This window comes from Lepidochelys kempii, chromosome 16 (genome assembly GCF_965140265.1).
Source record: "Lepidochelys kempii isolate rLepKem1 chromosome 16, rLepKem1.hap2, whole genome shotgun sequence".
Taxonomy (NCBI): Eukaryota; Metazoa; Chordata; order Testudines; family Cheloniidae; genus Lepidochelys; species Lepidochelys kempii.
The window spans coordinates 11,304,732-11,327,317 of NC_133271.1; the positions used below are offsets into that span (position 1 = coordinate 11,304,732).

General features: G+C 48.2%; 1 protein-coding gene across 2 annotated transcripts; it reads left to right on the forward strand.

Annotated features, from left to right (window-relative positions):
• Positions 1-69: 69 nt before the first annotated feature.
• Positions 70-21,603, forward strand: SLC31A2 (solute carrier family 31 member 2). 2 transcript variants are annotated; one of them, XM_073314232.1, is made up of 4 exons: positions 70-468; positions 16,251-16,317; positions 17,626-17,815; positions 20,746-21,603. In XM_073314232.1, the coding sequence occupies exons 2-4, from the start codon at positions 16,251-16,253 to the stop codon at positions 20,912-20,914; spliced, it is 426 nt and encodes a 141-aa protein (XP_073170333.1). In that variant the 5' UTR covers positions 70-468; the 3' UTR covers positions 20,915-21,603. The 2 variants fall into 2 exon arrangements, with proteins under 2 accessions (XP_073170333.1, XP_073170332.1); XM_073314231.1 differs by lacking the exon at positions 70-468 and adding an exon at positions 1,029-1,634.
• The last annotated feature ends 983 nt before the right edge of the window (positions 21,604-22,586 follow it).

Consider the following 22,586-nt stretch of genomic DNA (forward strand, 5'->3'; position numbering starts at 1 on the left):
TGCGCGGGGGGTGCTGGGAACGGTAGTTCCGAGGCCTCGCCCCGCCGGGACTCGGGGCAGGCTCCCAGCGGGCATTGCAAGCCCCCCCCAGCCCTGACTGCATGCAGATTAGCGGCGGGGGCGGGGGGCGCAAACAGAGGCTCCGCCCCCTGGACTGGGGGGCGGGCTGGGGGCTTCAGCCCAGCAGCGATGGGGGCCGGCGGCTCCAGTCCCCTAGGCAGCGTCTGCCGGGGCCCGGGCCCGGGCCCGGCAGGGCTAAAGCCCCGAAGCAAACCCTCCGTCCAGGGCCGCAGCCCCGGGGCCCAGCCCGCACGCCCTGCCGGAGGGAAGCCCCCAGCCCTGGCGCGCCCCCTGCTCTCACGCTTCTGAAGGTTGGGGCAGGCGGCTTGGCGGGTCGGGAATTTCCAGCAGCCCGGGCCGAGTAGGGTCCCGGCTCGCCGCCGCCCACCTTGGGGGCAGCGCTTCAAGGTAGAGGAAGGGGGCCTCTGAACGACACCGCTTGTCCTCCGGCCTGCTCGGTGCAGCGTAAGCTTCAGGCACCGCAGATCGGGCAAAGGGCAGGGGTTGGGTTTTTTTGGGTGGTTCCCAAAGAGAGAACGACATCTCCTAAAATCCCACAGGCCCAGATACTTGCACCAGCCGTGGGACAGACAGGTTACCCCGCCCTCCTCTGACTGGTCAGTTTTGCCACCTGTAAAATGGGGATAGGAATAGCGAGCTCCTGGGTAAAGTGCTGCGAGATCAATAGATGAACGGTGTAACGGCTAGGTATTAGGTTTCAGAGGGGTAGCGGTGTTAGTCTGTATCAGCAAAAAGAACACGGGGTACGCGTGGCTCTAACAAATTTATCATTTGTAAGTAAATATAAAAAGAAAAGGAGGACTTGGGGCACCTTAGAGACTAACCAATTTATTTGAGCATGAGCTTTCATGAGCTACAGCTCACTTCATCGGATGCATACCGTGGAAACCGCTGCATCCGATGAAGTGAGCTGTAGCTCAGGAAAGCTCATGCTCAAATAAATTGGTTAGTCTCTAAGGTGCCACAAGTCCTCCTTTTCTTTTTGCGGATACAGACTAACACGGCTGCTACTCTGAAACCTGTCATTAAGTAGATATAGATATACTTACAAATTATAAATATGTACACACACACACACACACTTACAAATGATAAATGTGTTAGTCTCTAAGGTACCACAAGTACTCCTTGTTCGTTTAGCTAGGTATTAGTTTCCCCCTTCAAAAAGAAACAGATGTCAGTAAGTTGCAACAGCTCCAAGGGGGGATTCAAACAAAGTCTGTTCAGATTAATTAGATCTGTAATTAAAATAATTTTAAAGTGTTGCTATAAACGCAGAAGGGGCTGAGAAAAGGGTTCTCTCCCCTACACAAAAATCTCCCAGGACTCCTTCCTCTGTATGATGCACTACAACTCCCACAATTCTGTGCAAGCCATGTGATTTTTATTGAGCTTGCAAGTGACTATATTGAAGCATACACCGCCTCGCAACTTACCAAACTATTGAGTTTCCAGAGGAGCGGCTATCATACTTCGGGATCACTTTACACATTCCCTTCCTTTCCGGTTGTGTTGCACTGCAAAGCAGAAATAAAGAAGCCAAGATGATGCAAGTAAGTGCATTTCAGATTTGCTGTCTGATGGGGTTAGAAATCTGCCGGGATTGTAAATGACAGGTTGGAGTCAGCTGATACATGCACGCCGTGCTTTCCTTCAAATACAAATGATACATTGGTGGCATTTAATTAACTATCCGATCGCAAGTGAGTGACAGTGGACAGGTTTATATTTTGCACAGAGAAGGCTCTGCTGCACTCTGGCCATTTACTCCGGGGCAAGGAAGCATGATGTGGACACAGGAACTTCATTAGGGACAGCACGTTCAGTAAAAAGAAAAGGAGGACTTGTGGCACCTTAGAGACTAACAAATTTATTTGAGCATAAGCTTTCATGAGCTACAGCTCTCTTCATCGGATGCATGCAGTGGAAAATACAGTGGGGAGATACACAGAGAACATGAAACAATGGGTGTTACCATACACACTGTAGCAAGAGTGATCAGGTAAGGTGAGCTATTACCAGCAGGAGAGAAAAAAACCTTTTATAGTGATAATCAAGGTGGGCCATTTCCAGCAGTTGACAAGAACGTCTGAGGAACAGTGGGGAGGGGGTGCGAATAAACATGGGGAAATAGTTGTACTTTGTGTAATGACCCATCCACTCCCAGTCTTTATTCAAGCCTAAGTTAATTGTGTCCAGTTTGCAAATTAATTCCAATTCAGCAGTCTCTCGTTGGAGTCTGTTTTTGAAGTTTTTTTGTTGAAGAATTGCCACTTTTAGGTCTGTAATTGAGTGACCAAAGAGACTGAAGTGTTCTCTGACTGATTTTTGAATGTTATCATTCTTGACGTCTGATTTGTGTCCATTTATTCTTTTACGTAGAGACTGTCCAGTTTGACCAATGTACATGGCAGAGGGGCATTGCTGGCACATGATGGCGTATATTACATTGGTAGATGTGCAGGTGAACGAACCTCTGATAGTGTGGCTGATGTGATGTGCAATACAGCTGCAGCTATGTCACTATAGAATAATCGGACTGGAAGGGACCTCGAGAGGTCATCTAGTCCAGTCCCCTGCACTCATGGCAGGACTAAGTGTTATCTAGACCATCCCTGACAGGTATTTCTCTAACCTGCTCTTGAAAATCTCCAATGATGGAGATTCCACAACCTCCCTAGGCAATTTATTCCAGTGCTTAACCACCCTGACTGTTAGGAAGTTTTCCCTAATGTCGAACCTAAAGCTCCCTTGCTGCAATTTAAGCCCATTGCTTCTTGTCCTATCCTCAGATGTTAAGAACAACAATTTTTCTCCCTCTTCCTTGTAACAATCTTTTATGAACATGAAAACTTATGTCCCCTCTCAGTCTTCTCTTCTCTAGACTAAACAAACCCAATTTTTTGAATCTTCCCTCATAGGTCATGTTTTCTAGACATGTAATCTTCTCTGGACTTTCTCCAATTTGTTCACATCTTTCCTGAAATGTGGCACCCAGAACTGGACACAATATTCCAGTTGAGGCTAATCAGTGCGAGTAGAGCAGAAGAATTACTTCTCCTGTCTTGCTTACAATACTCCTGCTGATACATCCCAGAATGATGTTTGCTTCTTTTGCAACAGTGTAACACTGTTGACTCATATTTAGCTTGTGATCCACTATGACCCCCAGATCCCTTTCTGCAGTACTCCTTTCTAGGCAGTCATTTCCCATTTTGTATGTGTGAAACTGATTGTTCTTACCTAAATGGAGAACTTTGCATTTGTCCTTATTGAATTTCATCCTACTTACACCTACAATGAGGGAAAAGTTTTTTTCCCATCAGTGTTGTTAATCCACCTCCCTGAGCAGGGGTAGCTATGTGGAGAGATGAATTCTTCTGTTGCTGTAGCTGCATCTACTCTGGGGATTAGGTCATTTTTCACAGTCCTGAGTGACTAGATTGATCTAAGTGCAGACCAGGCCAGGGGTGCGGTACTCCACAGGGTGTAACAGCAAACACAGTAATACTCCAAACAACAATCTCTCAAATCCTGTATGTAATCACCAGCTATTTGTTTAACCCACAGGTGCAGGGTAACAAAAAGGAGTCAAGATTCTGGTACGTGCATGCAGATTAGCAGTTGTCACACATACACACAGTGAATATTTCACTGGTATAGTTAATAAGTCTGCTGTTTGGAGGGCTGTTCTGAATGCTACAATTGAGTGTTCTCACTAAAAAATTTAGTGAATTAAAATTTAACTTTGGTTAATTGGATCATCCGATGTATTAGCTTCTTAAGGAGAGATTCTACTGTCAGATAAATTTAATTCATAGAATCATAGAATATCAGGGTTGGAAGGGACCTCAGGAGGTCATCTAGTCCAACCCCCTGCTCAAAGCAGGACCAATCCCCAACTAAATCATCCCAGCCAGGGCTTTGTAAAGCAGGGCCTTAAAAACCTCTAAGGAAGGAGATTCCACCACCTCCCTAGGTAACGCATTCCTGTGTTTCACCATCCTCTTAGTGAAAATTTTTTTCCTACTATCCAACCTAAACCTCCCCCACTGCAACTTGAGACCATTACTACTTGTTCTGTCATCTGCTACCACTGAGAACAGTCTAGATCCATCCTCTTTGGAACCCCCTTTCAGGTAGCTGAAAGCAGCTATCAAAACCCCCCTCATTCTTCTCTTCCGCACACTAAACAATCCCAGTTCCCTCAGCCTCTCCTCATAAGTCATGTGTTCCAGTTCCCTAATCATTTTTGTTGCCCTCTGCTGGATGTTTTCCAATTTTTCCACATCCTTCTTGTAGTGTGGGGCCCAAAACTGGACACAATACTCCAGATGAGGCCTCACCGATGTCGAATAGAGGGGAACGATCACATCCCTCGATCTGCTGGCAATGCCCCTACTTATACATCCCAAAATGCCATTGGCCTTCTTGGCAACAAGGGCACACTGTTGACTCATATCCAGCTTTTTGTCCACTGTAACCTCTAGGTCCTTTTCTGCAGAACTGCTGCTGAGCCATTCGGTCCCTAGTCTGTAGCGGTGCATGGGATTCTTCTGTCCTAAGTGCAGGACTCTGCACTTGTCCTTATTGAACCTCATCAGATTTCTTTTGGCCCAATCCTCTAATTTGTCTAGGGCCCTCTGTATCCTATCCCTAACCTCCATCGTATCTACCTCTCCTCCCAGTTTAGTATCATCTGCAAACTTGCTGAGCGTGCAATCCACACCATCCTCCACATCATTTATGAAGATATTGAACAAAACTGGCCCGAGGACCGACCCTTGGGGTACTCCGCTTGATACCGGCTGCAACTAGACATGGAGCCATTGATCTCTACTCGCTGAGCCTGACAATCTAGCCAACTTTCTATCCACCTTATAGTCCATTCATCCAGCCCATACTTCTTTAACTTGCTGGCAAGAATACTGTGGGAGACCATGTCAAAAGCTTTGCTAAAGTCAAGGAACAACACGTCCACTGCTTTCCCCTCATCCACAGACCCAGTTATCTCTTCATAGAAGGCAATTAGATTAGTCAGGCATGACTTGCCCTTGGTGAATCCGTGCTGACTGTTCCTGATCACTTTCCTCTCCTCTAAGTGCTTCAGAATCGATTCCTTGAGGACCTGCTCCATGATTTTTCCAGGGACTGAGGTGAGGCTGACTGGCCTGTAGTTCCCCGGATCCTCCTTCTTCCCTTTTTTAAAGATGGGCACTACATTAGCCTTTTTCCAGTCGTCCGGGACTTCCCCCAATCATCATGAGTTTTCAAAGATAATGGCCAATGGCTCTGCAATCAATTTCGCCAACTCCTTTAGCACTCTCGGATGCAGCACATCCGGCCCCATGGACTTGTGCTCGTCCAGCTTTTCTAAATAGTCCCGAACCACTTCTTTCTCCACAGAGGGCTGGTCACCTCCTCCCCATGCTGTGCTGCCCAATACAGCAGTCTGGGAGCTGACCTTGTTCATGAAGACAGAGACAAAAAAAGCATTGAATACATTAGATTTTTCCACATCCTCTGACACTAGGTTGCCTCCCTCATTCAGTAAGGGGCCCACACTTTCCTTGACTTTCTTCTTGTTGCTAACATACCTGAAGAAATCCTTCTTGTGACTCTTAACATCTCTTGCTAGCTGCAACTCCAGGTGTGATTTGGCCTTCCTGATTTCACTCCTGCATGCCCGAGCAATATTTTTATACTCTTCCCTGGTCATTTGTCCAATCTTCCACTTCTTGTAAGCTTCTTTTTTGTGTTTAAGATCAGCAAGAATTTCACTGTTAAGCCAAGCTGGTCGCCTGCCATATTTACTATTCTTTTTACACATCGGGATGGTTTGTCCCTGTACCTCAATAAAATACTTAAAATAAAAGCAGCAGTTCTTTAAAATACAGCCAGCTCTCCTGGACTCCTTTCCCCCTCATGTTATTCTCCCAGGGGATCCTGCCCATCAGTTCCCGGAGGGAGTCAAAGTCTGCTTTTCTGAAGTCCAGGGTCCGTATTCTGCTGCTCTACTTTCTTCCCTGTGTCAGGATCCTGAACTCGACCATCTCACTGCCTCCCAGGTTCCCATCCACTTTAGCTTCCCCTACTAATTCTTCCCTGTTTGTGAGCAGCAGGTCAAGAAGAGCTCTGCCCCTAGTTGGTTCCTCCAGCATTTGCACCAGGAAATTGTCCCCTACACTTTCCAAAAACTTCCTGAATTGCTGTGCACCACTATATTGCTCTCCCAGCAGATATCAGGGTGATTGAAGTCTCCCATGAGAACCAGGGCCTGCGATCTAGTAACTTCTGTGAGTTGCCGGAAGAAAGCCTCATCCACCTCATTCCCCTGGTCCGGTGGTCTATAGCAGACTCCCACCACGACGTCACCCTCGTTGCTCACACTTCTAAACTTAATCCAGAGACTCTCAGGTTTTTCTGCAGTTTCATACTTGAGCTCTGAGCAGTCATACTGCTCCCTTACGTACAGTGCAACTCCCCCACCTTTTCTGCCCTGCCTGTCCTTCCTGAACAGTTTATATCCATCCATGACAGTACTCCAGTCATGTGAGTTATCCCACTAAGTCTCTGTTATTCCAATCACATCATAATTCCTCGACTGTGCCAGGACTTCCAGTTCTCCCTGCTTGTTTCCCAGGCTTCTTGCATTTGTGTATAGGCACTTTAGATAACTTGCTGATCGTCCCTCTTTCTCAGTATGATGCAGGAGCCCTCCCCTCTCGCGCGCTCCTGCTCGTGCTTCCTCCCGGTATCCCACTTCCCCACTTACCTCAGGGCTCTGGTCTCCTTCCCCCGGTGAACCTAGTTTAAAGCACTCCTCGCTAGGTTAGCCAGCCTGCTTGCGAAGAAGCTCTTCCCTCTCTTCGTTAGGTGGAGCCCATCTCTGCCTAGCACTCCTCCTCCTTGGAACACCATCCCATGGTCAAAGAATCCAAAGCCTTCTCTCCAACACCACCTGTGTAGCCATTCGTTGACTTCCACGATTCAACAGTCTCCACCCAGGCCTTTTCCTTCCACGGGGAGGATGGACGAGAACACCACTTGCACCTCAAACTCCTTTATCCTTCTTCCCAGAGCCATGTAGTCCGCAGTGATCCGCTCAAGGTCATTCTTAGCAGTATCATTGGTGCCCACGTGGAGAAGCAGGAAGGGGTAGCGATCTGAGGGCTTGATGAGTCTCGACAGTCTGTCATATCGCGAATCTTAGCCCCTGGCAAGCAGCAGACTTCTCAGTTTTCCCGGTCTGGGCGGCAGGTAGATGACTCAGTCCCCCTGAGGAGAGAGTTCCCGACCACCACCACCCGCCTCCTTCTCTTGGGAGTGGTGGTCGTGGAACCCCCAACCTCAGGACAGCACATCTCATGCCTTCCAACCGGTGGAGTCTCCTTCTGTTCCCTTCCCTCAGTTTTATCATCTAGTCCACTCTCCGCATTAGTACCTGTGGAGAGAACATGAAAACGGTTATTTACCTGTATCTGCGTTGCTGGTAGATGGACGCTCCCCTTTCTTCTTCTGGAGGTCACATGCTGCCAAATTTCTTCACCGTCCTCCTGTCCCTGTCTCACCTAAGAGTCGAGCTAATACACAATTGTGATCAGATACAGATATTTAAAAAGCAGAAATAAACTCAAGCCCCCTAAATTCAGATCCAAAATCAAGTCTGAACTTCTCCAAATGTCAATAGGTATTTGTATCCAGAATTCTGGTCTCAAGCTTCTCTCTTGTGAAATGAGATGCTTACCTACCATAGTCCAGTGGGAGTTAGGCACCTAAATACCTTTGAGGAGCTGGGCCAGTATAGCTCAGTGACTCACCTTCTCTAGCTAGTGAGGCTTTTGGGCTTTAGGATTACCTCCATCTAGCTGAAATCTCATGCAGTCCTTAGCAGCAGTCTTGGGTAGCAGGTTATTAGTCTAGCCCAATACCTCTCCTCCTATTACTTCATGTTACAATAAGTTTTAATGATTGTACTTGCTCTTCTATAGCACTTTTCATCCATACATCTCATAGTGCTTCAAAAAAAAAAAGGACCATATGGTTAGTCCCATTTTACAGATGGGAAAACCGAGGCACAGAGCAATGACATTACTTGCCCAAGATCACTCTAATGGTCAGTGGTTAAACCAGGCTTAGGACCCAGGTCTCCTGACTCCCAGTCAAGTCCCCTATCCACTGGACTGCGCTCCCTCACCACTGTTTTGAAATGGGTCCAATGAGCTAAACACAATTTTCTCCAAATCCTGTTTAACAACCTGACAGCCAGATGAACATTTTGTTTTTAAATAGCATTAGAGTAGGAGAATGGCAGTCAGAACTATTCCTAGGTCTTCTGCGGACTTGGTGCTTGGCCTCTGGCAAGTCATTTAACCTCCGTTCACTTACTCAACCAAAAAAGAGGCGATAATATCTTAATCATTTTACAGTTCTTTGGGATCCTCAAATGAAAGGTACCATGTAAATGCAAAGTATTATTATTTAAAAGCTACAGCACATTGCCCTTAAAATCCCCTCCAATATCACATGTGGATTTTCCCTAAGAGAATTGTTCCTTTCTCGCCATCTGATTTGGCTCAGGGTCTTGGTTACAATTTGTAAACAGAACTGACTTCCAGATCAGTGAGTGGAACACACCTGTGTGGGTGTGAGAAGTGGGAAAGTCAGGCAACCTAACCCTGCTATCTGGAACTTTCAGAGGTGAGTCAATCTGTTGGCACAGTGCAGCCCCTTGGTCTGGTCTAGAGTAGAAAACATGTGGAATTAAGATGACTTCTTTTTAAATCTTTTCAACTGGTTTAAACTTTTCTTAAAACAGTTTATCTTAAATTAGTGAGGCTTAAACCAATTTAAGTGTGTCTGCATTGGACTGGTGTAACTAAATTGATTTAGCTACACAGGTACAACTTTACCGAAGGCCTGGTCTACACACTACAGGCTTGTCTTCATTACAAAGTTAATCTGATTTACAGTTCAAATGTTGCCCCTAATTTGAGTCCTTCCTGTCCACACATAAAAACTATTAATTCAAGTTAGCCAGCCTGTCAGGGGGTATAGGCTAAGGCTCAAGTCAGCACAACTTATCAGCTGCTAACATGATCACTCTGTAGTGTGGTCTCCACTCAATTGCCTCTGGACAGTCCTCCAATGCCTCCCCATAACTCCCTACCACGTGCCCAGAAAGGACAGACAAGTTCTGCTACAAATCGCCTGGAAAGCTGGGCTCAGCTGACTGCTAGCACAAAGAACACGAGGAAGTAGAGTACCAGTGTGGATGCAGGAGCCAAGTATTGTTTTGCAACGTGGCCGCACATTTGAGCTCGGCCAACCTGAGAGGAGTAACTTGCATGTAGATACCTCAAGTTAACACTGCAGTGAAGACTGCAAACGTGTGCATGGAGACTCTTAAGAAGATCTAAACCTGGCTTATAATGGTTTAGCTTGCACATGTAAATTCCTAGGTTCAAGCTACTCCAATATATCCAGTTTTAAAGAGATATAAGTATGCCCATGCAGGGGTTTGCACCAGTTTAAAACTGTTAACTGACTTAAGCTACTTGGGTGCAATTTGTGTGTGTGTAGAGAAGCCCTTGTACAAATAACCCTGTAGTTATGGCTTCCACAATCCAACTAACGAAGCGACTTCCTTTACATAATGCCAGGTGTCAAATACCCAGTCTGTGTGCTGGATCCAGCCCCAATGATTGCTTGTTGTGTCATGCCTGATTTTACACAGTAAGATCATTGGGTCAGGGACCATGGGTTCTGTATGTGTGAAGTGCTCACTTTTGGGCCCTGCAGAGTCAATGCTCCTCGTGGTAGTCAGAACACTTTGGCTGTGTTCGCGTCACCATTATCTGCCTGCACTGATGCACATAAGGGATTAACTTCCTCTCTTGGAAGAGTCTTGCACCATCTAGCTTTTCGCATGGTGACACCTGGGCCATGTCTACATTAGGGGTGCTATAGTGGCGTAGCTACGGTGCCATAATCCCCTAGTGTAGAAGCAGACTCCTATGACAGAAGGGGTTTTGCCATCGCTGTAGGAGCTCTACCTCCCTGAACGATGGTAGCTAGGTCAACAGAAGCATTTATGACAGATTTGGCAATTTCCTGCAATATCCTTTAAAAGCCTTACTGAATTAAAAGTAAGTATCTTTGGAGTCCCTGGCATTACCAGTGCATGGTTTATGTATCATTGTGGACTTGTATGTAACTTCTCGGGCAGGGAGGGGTAGGATGTGGCCAGAGTAAATCCTGGCAAGTGTTATGAGCATCCAATAACTATTGGAAACAACATGCCCGACATCGAGGAACCTCTGGAACAAATGAAGTTGAGTGTGTTTCCTAGGAAATAGTTGGGAAGAGGTGAATGCAAGTTCCTACCTCCAGCCCCAACCTTTTGAAGCTACACCCTAAGGAGAAACCCATTGTCTGTTGATTATCTGTTCCCAGAATCTGATGGTCAAAGCCTTGAACTGCATATGGGAGGTCCTCACAGATTCATGGGGGTGTTTGTCCTAAGCTAACAGCTGTTTTGAACATGTAACTACAGAAAAGACCCTTGCTGTGGGTTGAAGGACTCTTTACCTGCCAGGGCCCTTGTTGGAGCTGGGGGTGGGGGATGATCTCTGGTAAGATTATTGCTATGCATGTGGGTTCTTTTATTATTTTCTCTCTAATGTTTTCACCTTGACAATAAACGTGCTTGCTTAGAAGGGGTTGTGTGGTAACTTTTAACTGTGGGAAGTAACACTGTTTATAGCCTCTGAGAAGGAAGTAGAACAGGCCTGCATAGGAAGTCTCACTTGCTGGGGAATAACACAACGCACGCAGAGAACTATGCTGTCTGGAAAAACCCCAGTGAGGAGGGAGAGAATCACAGAGTTCAAGGCCAGAAGGGACCACCAGATCATCTAGTCTGACCTCCTGTATATCACAGCCCCACCAACACCCACACACTAATCCCGACAACCAAAATTAGACCAAAGTATTACAGCCCAAGAAAGGTGATGGCTGAGGAGCCAGCAGCCTAGGGTGGGTGCCCTTGGAGGACCATGGAGGGTGGATACAGGTGTAGTTACTCTGAACCGTGACAGCGTTCCTCTGTCAAACTAGCTGCATCTACACTGGGGGTTAAGTCTGCATAGCTACAGCAAGTGCCATCGTTTTAACTGTAGCCCAGGCCTTGGATTGGCTGTGAAAGGACCCAACAAAGCCCATCGTGGGGCTGTGTAGTGAAGTACAGTAGAACCTCACCGTTAGAAACACCAGAGTTACGCATGGACCGGTCAACCACCCACCTCGTTTTGAACCGGAAGTATGCAATCAGGCAGCAGCGGAGACCAAAAAAACCAAACACACACAAATACAGTACAGTGCTGTGTTAAACGTGAACTACTAAAAAAAAATAAAGGGAAAGGTTAAAAAAAGATTTGACAAGTTAAGGAAACTGTTTCTGTGCTTGTTTGGTTTAAATTAAGATAGTTAAAAACAGCATTTTTCTTCTGCATAATAAAGTTTCAAAGCTGTATGAAGTCAATGTTCAGTTGTAAACTCCGCAAAGAACCACCATAGCGTTTTGTTCTGAGTTACAAACAACCTCCATGCCTGAGGTATTCATAATTCTGAAGTTCTACTGTATTGCACAGGTTCAGAGTAACAGCCATGTTAGTCTGTATTCGCAAAAAGAAAAGGAGTACTTGTGGCACCTTAGAGACTAACCAATTTATTTGAGCATGAGCTTTCGTGAGCTACAGCTCACTTCATCGGATGCATACCGTGGAAACTGCAGAAGACATTATATACACACAGAGACCATGAAACAATACCTCCTCCCACCCCACTGTCCTGCTGGTAATAGCTTATCTAAAGTGATCATCAAGTTGGGCCATCTCATCTCAGCTTATCTAAAGTGATAATCAAGGTGGGCCATTTCCAGCACAAATCCAGGTTTTCTCACCCCCCCGCCCCCATACACACACAAACTCACTCTCCTGCTGGTAATAGCTTATCTAAAGTGATCATCAAGTTGGGCCATTTCCAGCACAAATCCAGGTTTCTCACCCTCCACCGTCCCACACACAAACTCACTCTCCTGCTGGTAATAGCCCATCCAAAGTGACCACTCTCTTCACAATGTGTATGAGCTGTGTCTGGCTCCTGGCCGGCCATCTAGGATCACTGTGCCCTGTGTGAAACGGACCTCGCTCTCGCGCTCTCTGGGGATGTGTACACTGCAACTGGCAGGTGTAATTCCCAGTGCAGATACACAGACATGCACTGGTTGTGCTTCAGCTAGCCCCTAAAAATAGCTGTGTGGCTCTGGCAGCATGGACGGTGGGGTGGCTCAGGCTAGCTGAACGAGTCAGTCCCCAGAGGGTCAGGCGGGATTGTACTCGGGTGGCTAGCCTGACCTGCCACCCACGTCACCACGGCCACGCTGCTAGAGAGCAAACATGTCTCTGTGGACCCGGGCTGGGAATTACACCTCTCAGCTCTGTGTAGACAGATCTTCTGATATAAAACTCCGGTGTGTGAATGGACTGCAGAGGGAGAACTGCAGTGTGTATTGCCTCTTAGTAAGAATCTGTAGCCCATCTTTGTATCTTAGGCCTGGTCTACATTAAGGTCTATACATCAGTATAGCTGCTTCTCCCAGGGGCGTGGAAAACCCAAACCCTGGAGAGATGTAGTTATACCGACCTAACCCCGGTGTAGACAACACTAGGTCAATAGAAGAGTTCTGCCATCCAGCTCACTATCACCGCTCAGGAAGGTGGACATGAGAAACTCTCCCCTCACCTAGGTAGTGTCTACACCAGGAACTGCCATGGCAGAGCTCTAGTGAGTTAAGTGTAGACATTCCCTTACACTGCACCCTACAGGCAGGTTTATCCAACTCCTGGGCAGACATACCGTACTTCTGGAACCCACCCCCATTGTCTCAACGTACAGCGCCTAGCACAACAGGATCCTGGGCCATGACTGGGGCTCGCGTGCTACTGCAGTACAAATCAACAACAACAGCTCTTTAGTGACAATCCAAGGATTCCATGTTGTGACACTAAGTACTTTAATACCAGATCATCTCAAGTTGCTAGACGCTTATTAGCGAATTAAGCCTCATTATGGCCCCACTAGGGAGGGGCCCCCATTTCAGAGAGAAGCTCCCTAGCTTGCTCACGGTCACACAGGAAGTCAGAGATGAAGGATGGCTCCTGATCCTGCCCCTTAACCCCAAGCCCATCTTTCCCTGCTGATTCTTTGTGGGAGTAGCAGCGGTGCTGAGGAATAGCCGCTTTCAGCAAAGGGACGGTCTTCCCGCCGCTGACTCAGACAGTGACAGGACACAAGAAAAGCCCAATTTTGGGGTGCCTATTGGCTTCTTCACACACCATGAAGGAACCATAAACTAGCCGTAGGTGCTCCTGAGAAATATATCCAATGCAGGGGGACAGCCCAGCAGGCATATCCAGCTCTGTACCACACCTAGAGAAGCCCCAGCTTCAGGTGTATCAGGGGAGGGGGTCTTGGCAGGGCTGTTCCTAAACCTTGGCATCTGGGGACAGCTGGTACAGCCCATAGGGGTCTTCAGTAGCCTGGCTGCCGGTTATGGCATCCCTCTAACTTGGGCTGGGGGTAAACCAGCCCCCAGCATCCTTGTGTAGCAAATGTGCCTGGCAGACTTGGCCCAGGGAGCAGAGCTCTGTCCTTACAGCGTGTAGCATTTCCTCCTGAGTTAGGGATAGCCAGTTTCTCATCTTGCAACACATGGAAAGGAAAAGGCCAACCAGAAGACAAAATGCCATCCAATCCCCAGTTTAGGATTACAGCCATAGCCCTTCAGCCAAAACCAAATGGCCCAGTAACCACCAGCAGGATTCGTATGTTTGAAGATGGTAAATGTAATTACTGGACCGAGCACAGGACTAAAAGTCCAGGGATCTGGGTTCAAATCCTGGCTGAGATTCCCTGGACAAGTCTCTGAATATTTCTGTGCTCACATTTTCCCATTTGCAAGGGGGAAATAATGCTACCAGCATAGTGAAGTGTTTGAGATTGATGGGTTAAGTATGCCAAGTCCTAATATAGTCTCATTTAAACACTATTATTATAAATCTGCTGCCAAAGGAAATTCAAAAGCATGAGCCAATGACAGGTGATAATATGCTCTGCACAATGCACACAGACTAAGCATATAATGAGATCCTGTTTACTGGATAAATACTTACATCTATTAGGCAATGTTTCTAGACCAGGCACATCCCTTCAGATGCATAATGGAGATGATGCATTCTGTACAATAATCTGCTCACATCATTAACAAACGCTGCAGTTGTACGTGGCATGTAATTAACAAAGCAAAGGTTAGGCCTTCACCGCAAAAAGAGATGCGTTTTTAGCTCTCTCAGTGTAAAATGCTAATGGAGACAAGGCATAAGTGCTTTATAACCTCATTATAGCCAATGGAGGTCAACCCTGGGGGAGGAGGAGGGCTAAGGTTAACACTGACTGGGTACGTCAAGGTAAAATCCGTCCCTTGTCTTTAGAAGCATCTGATTGAACAACTCTTCCTTTTTCCTTCCGCAAAGAAAGCCAAAGGAACACGAATCCAAGCAATTATGGTGCCGTATACATAGGAGGTTCAGTGCACCCTGTGAGATACCTGCCCATCAACTTTAATCGTGGTGCAATTGCAACATGATGAAAGCCTTTTACTGCAGGAAGCAGCATCGGTTTTGAAAAACGGGCGCTCAGATGAGACTGGCTGGGACCAGAAAGAGAACCTTGGTTAGAAATTGGTAGCATTGCCCACAGAGGATCAGGTCTGAGTAAGATGCAGGAACATACAGCAGCCATGCATTTATCTGTAGGCAGAAGAAAGATCTTACCAGAGTGGCTCGTGTGCTACTACTTCTTAGTAGGAAAGTCTTGTGCGTGGCTGGAGAACAGTGCTCCATATTCAGAGGACGTGACTTTCTGGCTTGGACGAAGTGCTTTGCCCAAGGTCCCAGAGAGAGAGCAAGCGGCAGCTAGGAGAAAAGTCCAAGTCTTTGGCCTCCCAGTGCTGTGATCACACAGCTATAGGTTACCACATTGCCCTTTGCAAGCAAGCACAATTATTCTTCAGGTGAAAGCATTACAGAGAAAACACATTAAAACAATAAAAGAACTTGCATGCCTGCTAATAAGCTTACCAGCTGTCCCTCCTTCCCCGCAACTCCAGCGTGGGCTCTGGCAGGTGAACAGTCCTTCAGACTCCACCGGGGGGGGGGGCGGGGGGGGGTTCTGTGGTCACAAATTCGTAACAGCTTTTGTTCAGAACACGACCACCACCTGAAGCTGGTGGGTATGTACTCGGCCCGACTCAGCTGTGCCATGACCCATGCTGCCCATTGCAGTTACACTGCTATTCAGACTCCTGCTCGCTTGATGAGAGCGAGCGCGAGCATGTGTATGCGAGCAGGGGAATCATACCCCTAGCTCGTAGTGTAGACTTAGCCAGTGGGTTTCTCCTTTATCTTTGATCTGCAGAGACCAGGAAGAGGTAATCCGCCAGACAGCAGTTCAAAAGCTTGGATCTGGAGCTGGGAATCTGCATTCCCCTCCCTCCAGGTATTTCCTAGGAAACCCACTTTGTTCAACGTGAGAGTCCCTCCTTGCCTGGGCCCAAGGTGGAAAGTAGTCCTTTGGAGCTCATAACAGTTCCCAGCGGGGTTTACATTGGCCACATCTGCCTCCTAGAGAAGTTATACATAATCCTACAATAACACATCCACTTGGCGTTTGTAATACAATGGGCTCCAAAGCTATTTAAACTTAATTCAGTCAGATCTCCCAAAATATTGCCAGAACTTGCCATGTCTGTCTACCTCTACTCACTCTGTGTATTGGCTGTGCGCCTCCCATTCTGTGGATACGCAGAGACTCTCTGGCCTCTCCACCTGGCAACTTTGATCGACACTGAACCCACTTGAAGGAATATTTTTATCAATATATTTATGAAAGGCACTGGGGCACCACCTATGAGATGCTGTAATTATTGATCATGGGTCTCTCTCTACAGCTGGAAATCTGGCATCGGCCGGTAAGAGATGGGGCTGCTGTTTCTACATTCCACCCCAAACCAGCTCTTAACATTTGCCTTTGCTTTGCTTCTCCTTCAGATGTATTTCTACTTCTCGGACAAGGTGGTACTTTTGTTTGACTTCTGGAATGTCCACACCCCTGCAGGTAAGAACAGAATCTGTGGATTATTCCCACCCCGATCGATATAAATTAGACCCGAGTAATTTGTACTGTAGACATAGCCTCAGAGAGCAGCTGATTATGGGTGGTTATCAGCTAAATAGTTTGATAGTATTTACTCTAGCAGAGGCCATAATCTGTGCTGAGTAGGTGATAAGTAGATGAGGGAATAAGGGTTTACTCACTGTTTTCGCTGTAGCGACAGACACCAAGTCAAGGGCTGGGAGAACAGAAACTTGCACACACAGACAAATTCCAACAGCGAATGTGTTCTCCAGTGTTCTGTACAAACCCACTGCCTGCCCCCAGCCCCACTCCTGATCTCTGGAGGTCCCCTGTTATAGCCCCGCTTTCTCCATGTGGAATTCACCGAATACCCCAAACTATCACAACTACATCACAAGCCACTGAAAGATCATATCCACGCTATTGCTCAGTAGGGATTGACGGCACGGCACACAATTACAACAGCTGGCCATCTCTGCTCCAGAGCGGGCTACAACTGGGACAGAGAGGGAGGAGACAACTGAGGATGTAGAGCAGTTATTTATCACATGCCTGTCTTATCCATTATACTATGTACACAAGCATGACATTTATGCATAAAACAATGCCAATAAAAGCGGTGAAAAGGCCAAGCAGAAGACTAAGAGATGTTTAAACTCAGCCTTTAAGTCTCCCATAGCACAGGAAGAGTATTGGTTTGGTCGCAGATTGGGGTGAGATTTGGGAGAAGATGCCCAGAGAAGATACAGCAATTTGCACAGTCTCATGAGGACTGATCAGTGAATCACACACCGGCCTGCTGCCACTCCAGCCATGCTAAGGTGCGGGGCGGGGGTGCCATTATAAAATGGAAAGTGGGCCGTTCTGCCAGAGGGCTCAAGAAGAACTTTGTACCTCGTGTCCTTCACTGGGAAGAGGTTCTGGCCCCATCTGGGATGAGCAGAGCAGAAGAGATGGGGGAGATCCGCTGGGGTGGGTAGAGACAGATGTCACTAGAAGCCCCACTGCACCCCTTTCCTACTGGATCGGCGCTTTGCAGCCTGATGGGGTGGGAATGAAGAGTGGAATAAGGGCAGGGGAAGGGCAGGTGCCAAGGATCAGCTACTATATTTGATCAGGAAACTTCCTTAGAATGAGGCACGTCCAGCTCCTCCCTCTAAAACTTACGGTTCAGAGTCCCATGGAACGCTTGCTGCTTCGTGGAAAGTTCAATGGCGCTTCCGTTGTGGGGATGGCCCTGATGCTCCTGCTGGTTCCAGGCCAATCCAAACGGCGCTTGCCTTGCAGGGATGGTGCTCTCGGTGCTGGTGGTTCTGCTGCTAGCGGTGTTGTACGAAGCCATCAAGATCAGCAAAACCAAACTCCTTCGCCGGATGATACTGGCCATCCCCACCACCCTCAGTCAGGAGTCACTCAGGGAGCCGGAGCCGGGGGCCGTCAACTCAAACCTGGGTCAGCAAAACACCACCTCAAAAAGGTAGCCTCAAACTGGGACTGGGTTTTCGCTGTTGTCTGCTGCACAAAGGAGGCCCAAGGGACACTAGCAAAGGGCTTTAGGCACCATTTGCCGTGTGGGCCCAGAGTGTTGCCAACCCTCCAGGATTGTCCTGGAGTCTCCAGGAATTCAAGATTACTCTTTAGTTAAAGTGTATGTCATGTGAGGAAACCTCCAGGAACACAGCCAACCAAAATTGGCAACCCTTGCCCATTGGAATTACCACACTAGACCCAGGGAGATGAAGATCCCAGTATCCCCGAACCCCTCTCAGTAGGTGGCTACTGCCCAACCTCTCCCCTCCACTAAGTGCTCCTGCCCGCCCCGTCCTGCCTCAGCTCCTTCTCCCTCACCCTTGTGGGCCGCTGCCCCCTTCCTCCTACACCTAACTCAGGTCTCAGCTCCCCCCCGTACCACTGGTGTTTTCTTGCTCTGCCCGTTGGCTTCAAGGGGGGCCCAGCTGCTCCCTCATCTTCAAAGTCAAGAGGGGTCACTGCCCGCAGTCCCACTGGGAGTGTCGGGGTTGCGGGGCAGTGACACGTGTGACAGGGAAACTGCCGATCACCCGCAGACGACCCAGGGAGCTAGCACGGCCCCAGCCAGCAGGGTTGCAGCTGGAGGAGTTCAGGCTGTATACGGATTAGCGCTGTTTGGAATTGTTCCAGAGGAAGAGATTTCCACTGGAAAATGCTAATTCAATGGAAAATTATCCACTCGTTTCTTTTCATCTTGGTTGCATTGGTATGTTTAAATTATAAAACTGGAATATAAACACGTCAAGCTGATGGAGTGAGGCCAAACGGTCATTTTGATTTTTCCTAAATGAAGTTTTGGAATTCCCAGGCCGGGGGAAATTTTGAAATTTTGTTCCAGTTTGGAACAATTTCCTCCCTAAACGTTTGGAATTTGCCATGGACCAGGAATTCTGAGTTCTGACCAGCTCTGATTTTTATACAAGTTGTTTGCACATTTGTTAAATGGACCTTACTGGTTTTTCTGGGTTCAAATGGTGGCAGGTCTGAGGTTTCGCAGGCTTTCTGTACCCTGTAAAGCATCACAACTATCGCTGTCAAAACGTAACCAATTAATCCCCCTTGATCACGTCTTCCCTCAGGCACTGCCTGTATCGTGAACTAAGCTATCCCAGTTATGCTGTTTTCTGACCAACCGCATTTCTCTAGCGGGGTTCCTTTGGCAAACAGCCTGAGGAAATACGCTGTACGGCTGCCCGCCCTGTCTTTTCAAGAGCCCTCGTCTGCGGTTCCCGTGTGATCGGGGGTAACTAGCATGAGAGGCCTAATCTCAGAGGGAGTCTTGTTCACAGGTGCAGGATTGACGCCACTGAGGCCGGGAACGAATCACTGGACATAATGGGAATGCTCAGGGCTTTCCCCCCTCAGTGTTGCAGCAGGGAATGAGGATCTGTTATGGCCACACAGGCCTATCCCCCGTGATCACTTTCTGCTTTGGCAGGGGTGGGATAGTGGAACGTGGGCCTTTGACACACAAAACCCATTCAAGAAAGAAGATGGGAGGTTGCCTACAAAGGGTTAAGAGATCACCCCAAAAATACACGTACTGACTGCTGTTCTGACCCTCCTTCATTAGAAGGCCATGTCCATTAAGCACCCAATTTCTATTCTCAGTTAAGGCCAGTTTCACTATTTTCCTGCAGCTGAAAAGAGCTTTTCACGGACCCTGGAGCACTGTACCTAAAACATGATGTGCAACTATATAAAAAGAACATCTTTGGCTCGCACTGGGATGAGGCGGTAACCATAGCAGGTGACAAGGTTGAGAATTCCACCAAGTTAGAACCCCATGTGGGCTAAAAGCTCAGTGTGCCTAAGTAATCCATGCATGGGAAGGGTTAAGAAATCAAAGGCAAGTTTTAGCCCATATGTGCAGAAACCAAAATGCAGAAGAGGCTTAGTTCAGAGCGTAACACCACCCCATGATTTCCAAAGGAACAGAAAGCCAACCAGACACGAAATGCGGGTAACAAACAATGCAAGGGGAACTCGCGTGATTTGAAGAGGATGCTGCCCTGCCCTGCGTTTCCTGTTCCATGTGGCGCATAGTTTCATACACAAACCAGTAGGAGAGGAGGAAGCAAGCTAGAGTAGATCATGGGGGCAGGGAGGGGCTGCAGAGCGGTGTCATTTTGGTATTGTAGCCCGCACAGCTTCGGCAGCGTGCTGAGATCACTGCCTATCACACTGCTGAAGATTGTCCCATTGTTTCCTTGTGCTTCCCCATCTGTCTGTGTCCACCTGCCGTCTCTTGTCTTACATGTAAGCTGTTTGTGTCAGGGACCATCCTTTTGTTCTGTGTTTGTACAGCGCCTAGCACAATCCGGGATCTAGCCTGATCCGGGAGTGGGGCTCCCCTAGGAGCTACCACGCTGCAGCTCATTAATAGACAGAACTCCTCCACAGCGCAGCACAGCGACGACAGACATACCCGAGCCAGCGTGAATCATGCCAGCTCCGGCCCGGGAGGGAGCAGGGATGCTGCAGCAGCAGGCATGTCAGCGTGGAGCGTCCAGGCCTGCCTGGAACCCTGCGTAATCACGCCGGGGCTGGTTCATGCTGCTGCACGAGCCGGGTAGCTTGGGTGCTGGCAGAGTACAGCTTGCTCGGGTAGCGCTACGCGACCTGCAGTCAGCCCGAACAGGCCCTTAGGCAGCACAGTGCACTCTGCAAACAAATTAACCCCACTCAATGTTATACCCACTATGCACGACCAGGGCTCCTGGCCATAAGCTCTCATACCTCTTTGGCTGGTGCCACCCTCCTGCAGCATGTGGGGCACACTTAGACATCTGGGGGGACGCTGCTAACTCGCAAGGCTTGTTCGCGCCATAGTTAACTCTGCTTTTTTTTTCCTTCCTTTCTTTCTTTTCTGGAAAGGTGGTTTCTTTACCACATCAGCCAGAGCCTGCTCCACGTGGTCCAGGTGGTGATCGGTTACCTGGTGATGCTGGTGGTGATGTCCTACAACACTTGGATCTTCCTGGGGGTGATCGTGGGTTCCGCCCTGGGTTACTACGTGGCTTACCCAGTGTTCACCGTGAGATAGCGGTGGCCTGCTGCACTCCAGGGCACTGCAAAGCAGAAGACGGCAACCTCTGCAGTGGGGGAAGGACTAAAGAGGCTCCACTAGAGAAAATGCTTGTGCAAAGCTTGGCCTGTAGCTGGTGGGAGACGAATCTCCACACAATGGGGGACTCCCCCCATTCCCCCACCTCGGGGGATTGAGTTTCTTCCTTTTAATCCTAGCGGTGGTCTCCACTTCTATACAATTACCCATTTTTAAGATCACTTTTGGACCCTTTCTGCCGGGCAGGCCCTCATCGCCCTGGCCAAGCAGGGCACGGCCCCATGAAGAGCTAAACTGGGCCACATGCTGGCTGCGAACCGGGCTGGGCGGATGTCATAAATATAAAGGGAAGGGTAACCAACTTTCTGTATACAGTGCTATAAAATCCCTCCTGGCCAGAGGCAAAACTCTTTCACCTGTAAAGAGTTAAGAAGCTAAGAACCTCCCTGGCACCTGACCCAAATGACCAATGAAGGGACAAGATATTTTCAAATCTGGAGCGGGGGAACAAAGGGTTCTGTCTGTCTGTGCGATGCTTTTGCCGGGAACAGATCAGGAATGCAGCCTTACAACTCCTGTTGAGTTAGTAAGTAATCTAGCTAGAACATGCGTTGGATTTCCTTTTGTTTAATGGCTGGTAAAATAAGCTGTGCTGGAGGGAATGTATATTCCTGTTTTTGTGTCTTTTTGTGATTTAAGGTTTTGCCTAGAGGGATTCTCTATGTTTTGAATCTGATTACCCTGTAAGGTATTTACCATCCTGATTTTACAGAGGGGATTCTTTTACCTTTTCTTTAATTAACATTCTTCTTTTAAGAACCTGATTGATTTTTCATTGTTCTTAAGATCCAAGGGTTTGGGTCTGTGTTCACCTGTACAAATTGGTGAGGATTTTTATCAAGCCTTCCCCAGGAAAGGGGGTGTAGGGCTTGGGGGGATATTTTGGGGGGAAGACATCTCCAAGTGGGCTCTTTCCCTCTTCTTTGTTTAAACATGCTTGGTGGTGGCAGCATAGGGTTCAAGGACAAGGCAAAGTTTCTACCTTGGGGAAGTTTTTAACCTAAGCTGGTAAGAATAAGCTTAAGGGGTCTTTCATGCAGGTCCCCCCATCTGTACCCTAGAGTTCAGTGGGGAAGGAACCCTGACAGCAGACAAGCAGCTCAGCCGTACAGCTGCCGTCTCCAATGACTTCGAGCCCACCCTCAGTTCTCACTCAGGAATCCCAGGAGCCTTTCCCTGCTGACTGGAGGAGCAAGGGGACTTGGGCACTGCCACCCTCGCCCGGGGACGGACAGAGCAGACGGACATGTTACAGGCTATGTCCATCAGCGGATGCTGCAGGGATGGGAATGCTGGGGGATGGATTGAGGGTTATTTTACCCTCCCTCCCAGATTGTTCATGTTCCTGGCTGGCTCCGTGACGGCTCTGTTCACCGCTCCCTGTTGCTTGTGGGCAGGAGGAAAATAACCCTCAATGGGCTCATGCTGGTCTCTGACCCCAAGGGACGCTCCCCTCACATTGTGCCTTCTGTGTTCCCAACAGAACAAAGCTGTACGTCAGCTCCCCGTCTCAGCACCCTCTGGATAGTGCAGGGGGTGAGCACAGCTTGACGACCCCCTACCCTCCTGCTGCTGGAGCATAAGGGAGTAA

Excerpts from the sequence above, each read along its gene's own strand:
- SLC31A2 (XM_073314231.1), top strand. Across the intron at positions 16,318-17,625 it reads GAATGTCCACACCCCTGCAG|GGATGGTGCTCTCGGTGCTG; the intron begins GTAAGAACAGAA and ends CTTGCCTTGCAG. Across the intron at positions 17,816-20,745 it reads CAAAACACCACCTCAAAAAG|GTGGTTTCTTTACCACATCA; the intron begins GTAGCCTCAAAC and ends TTTTCTGGAAAG.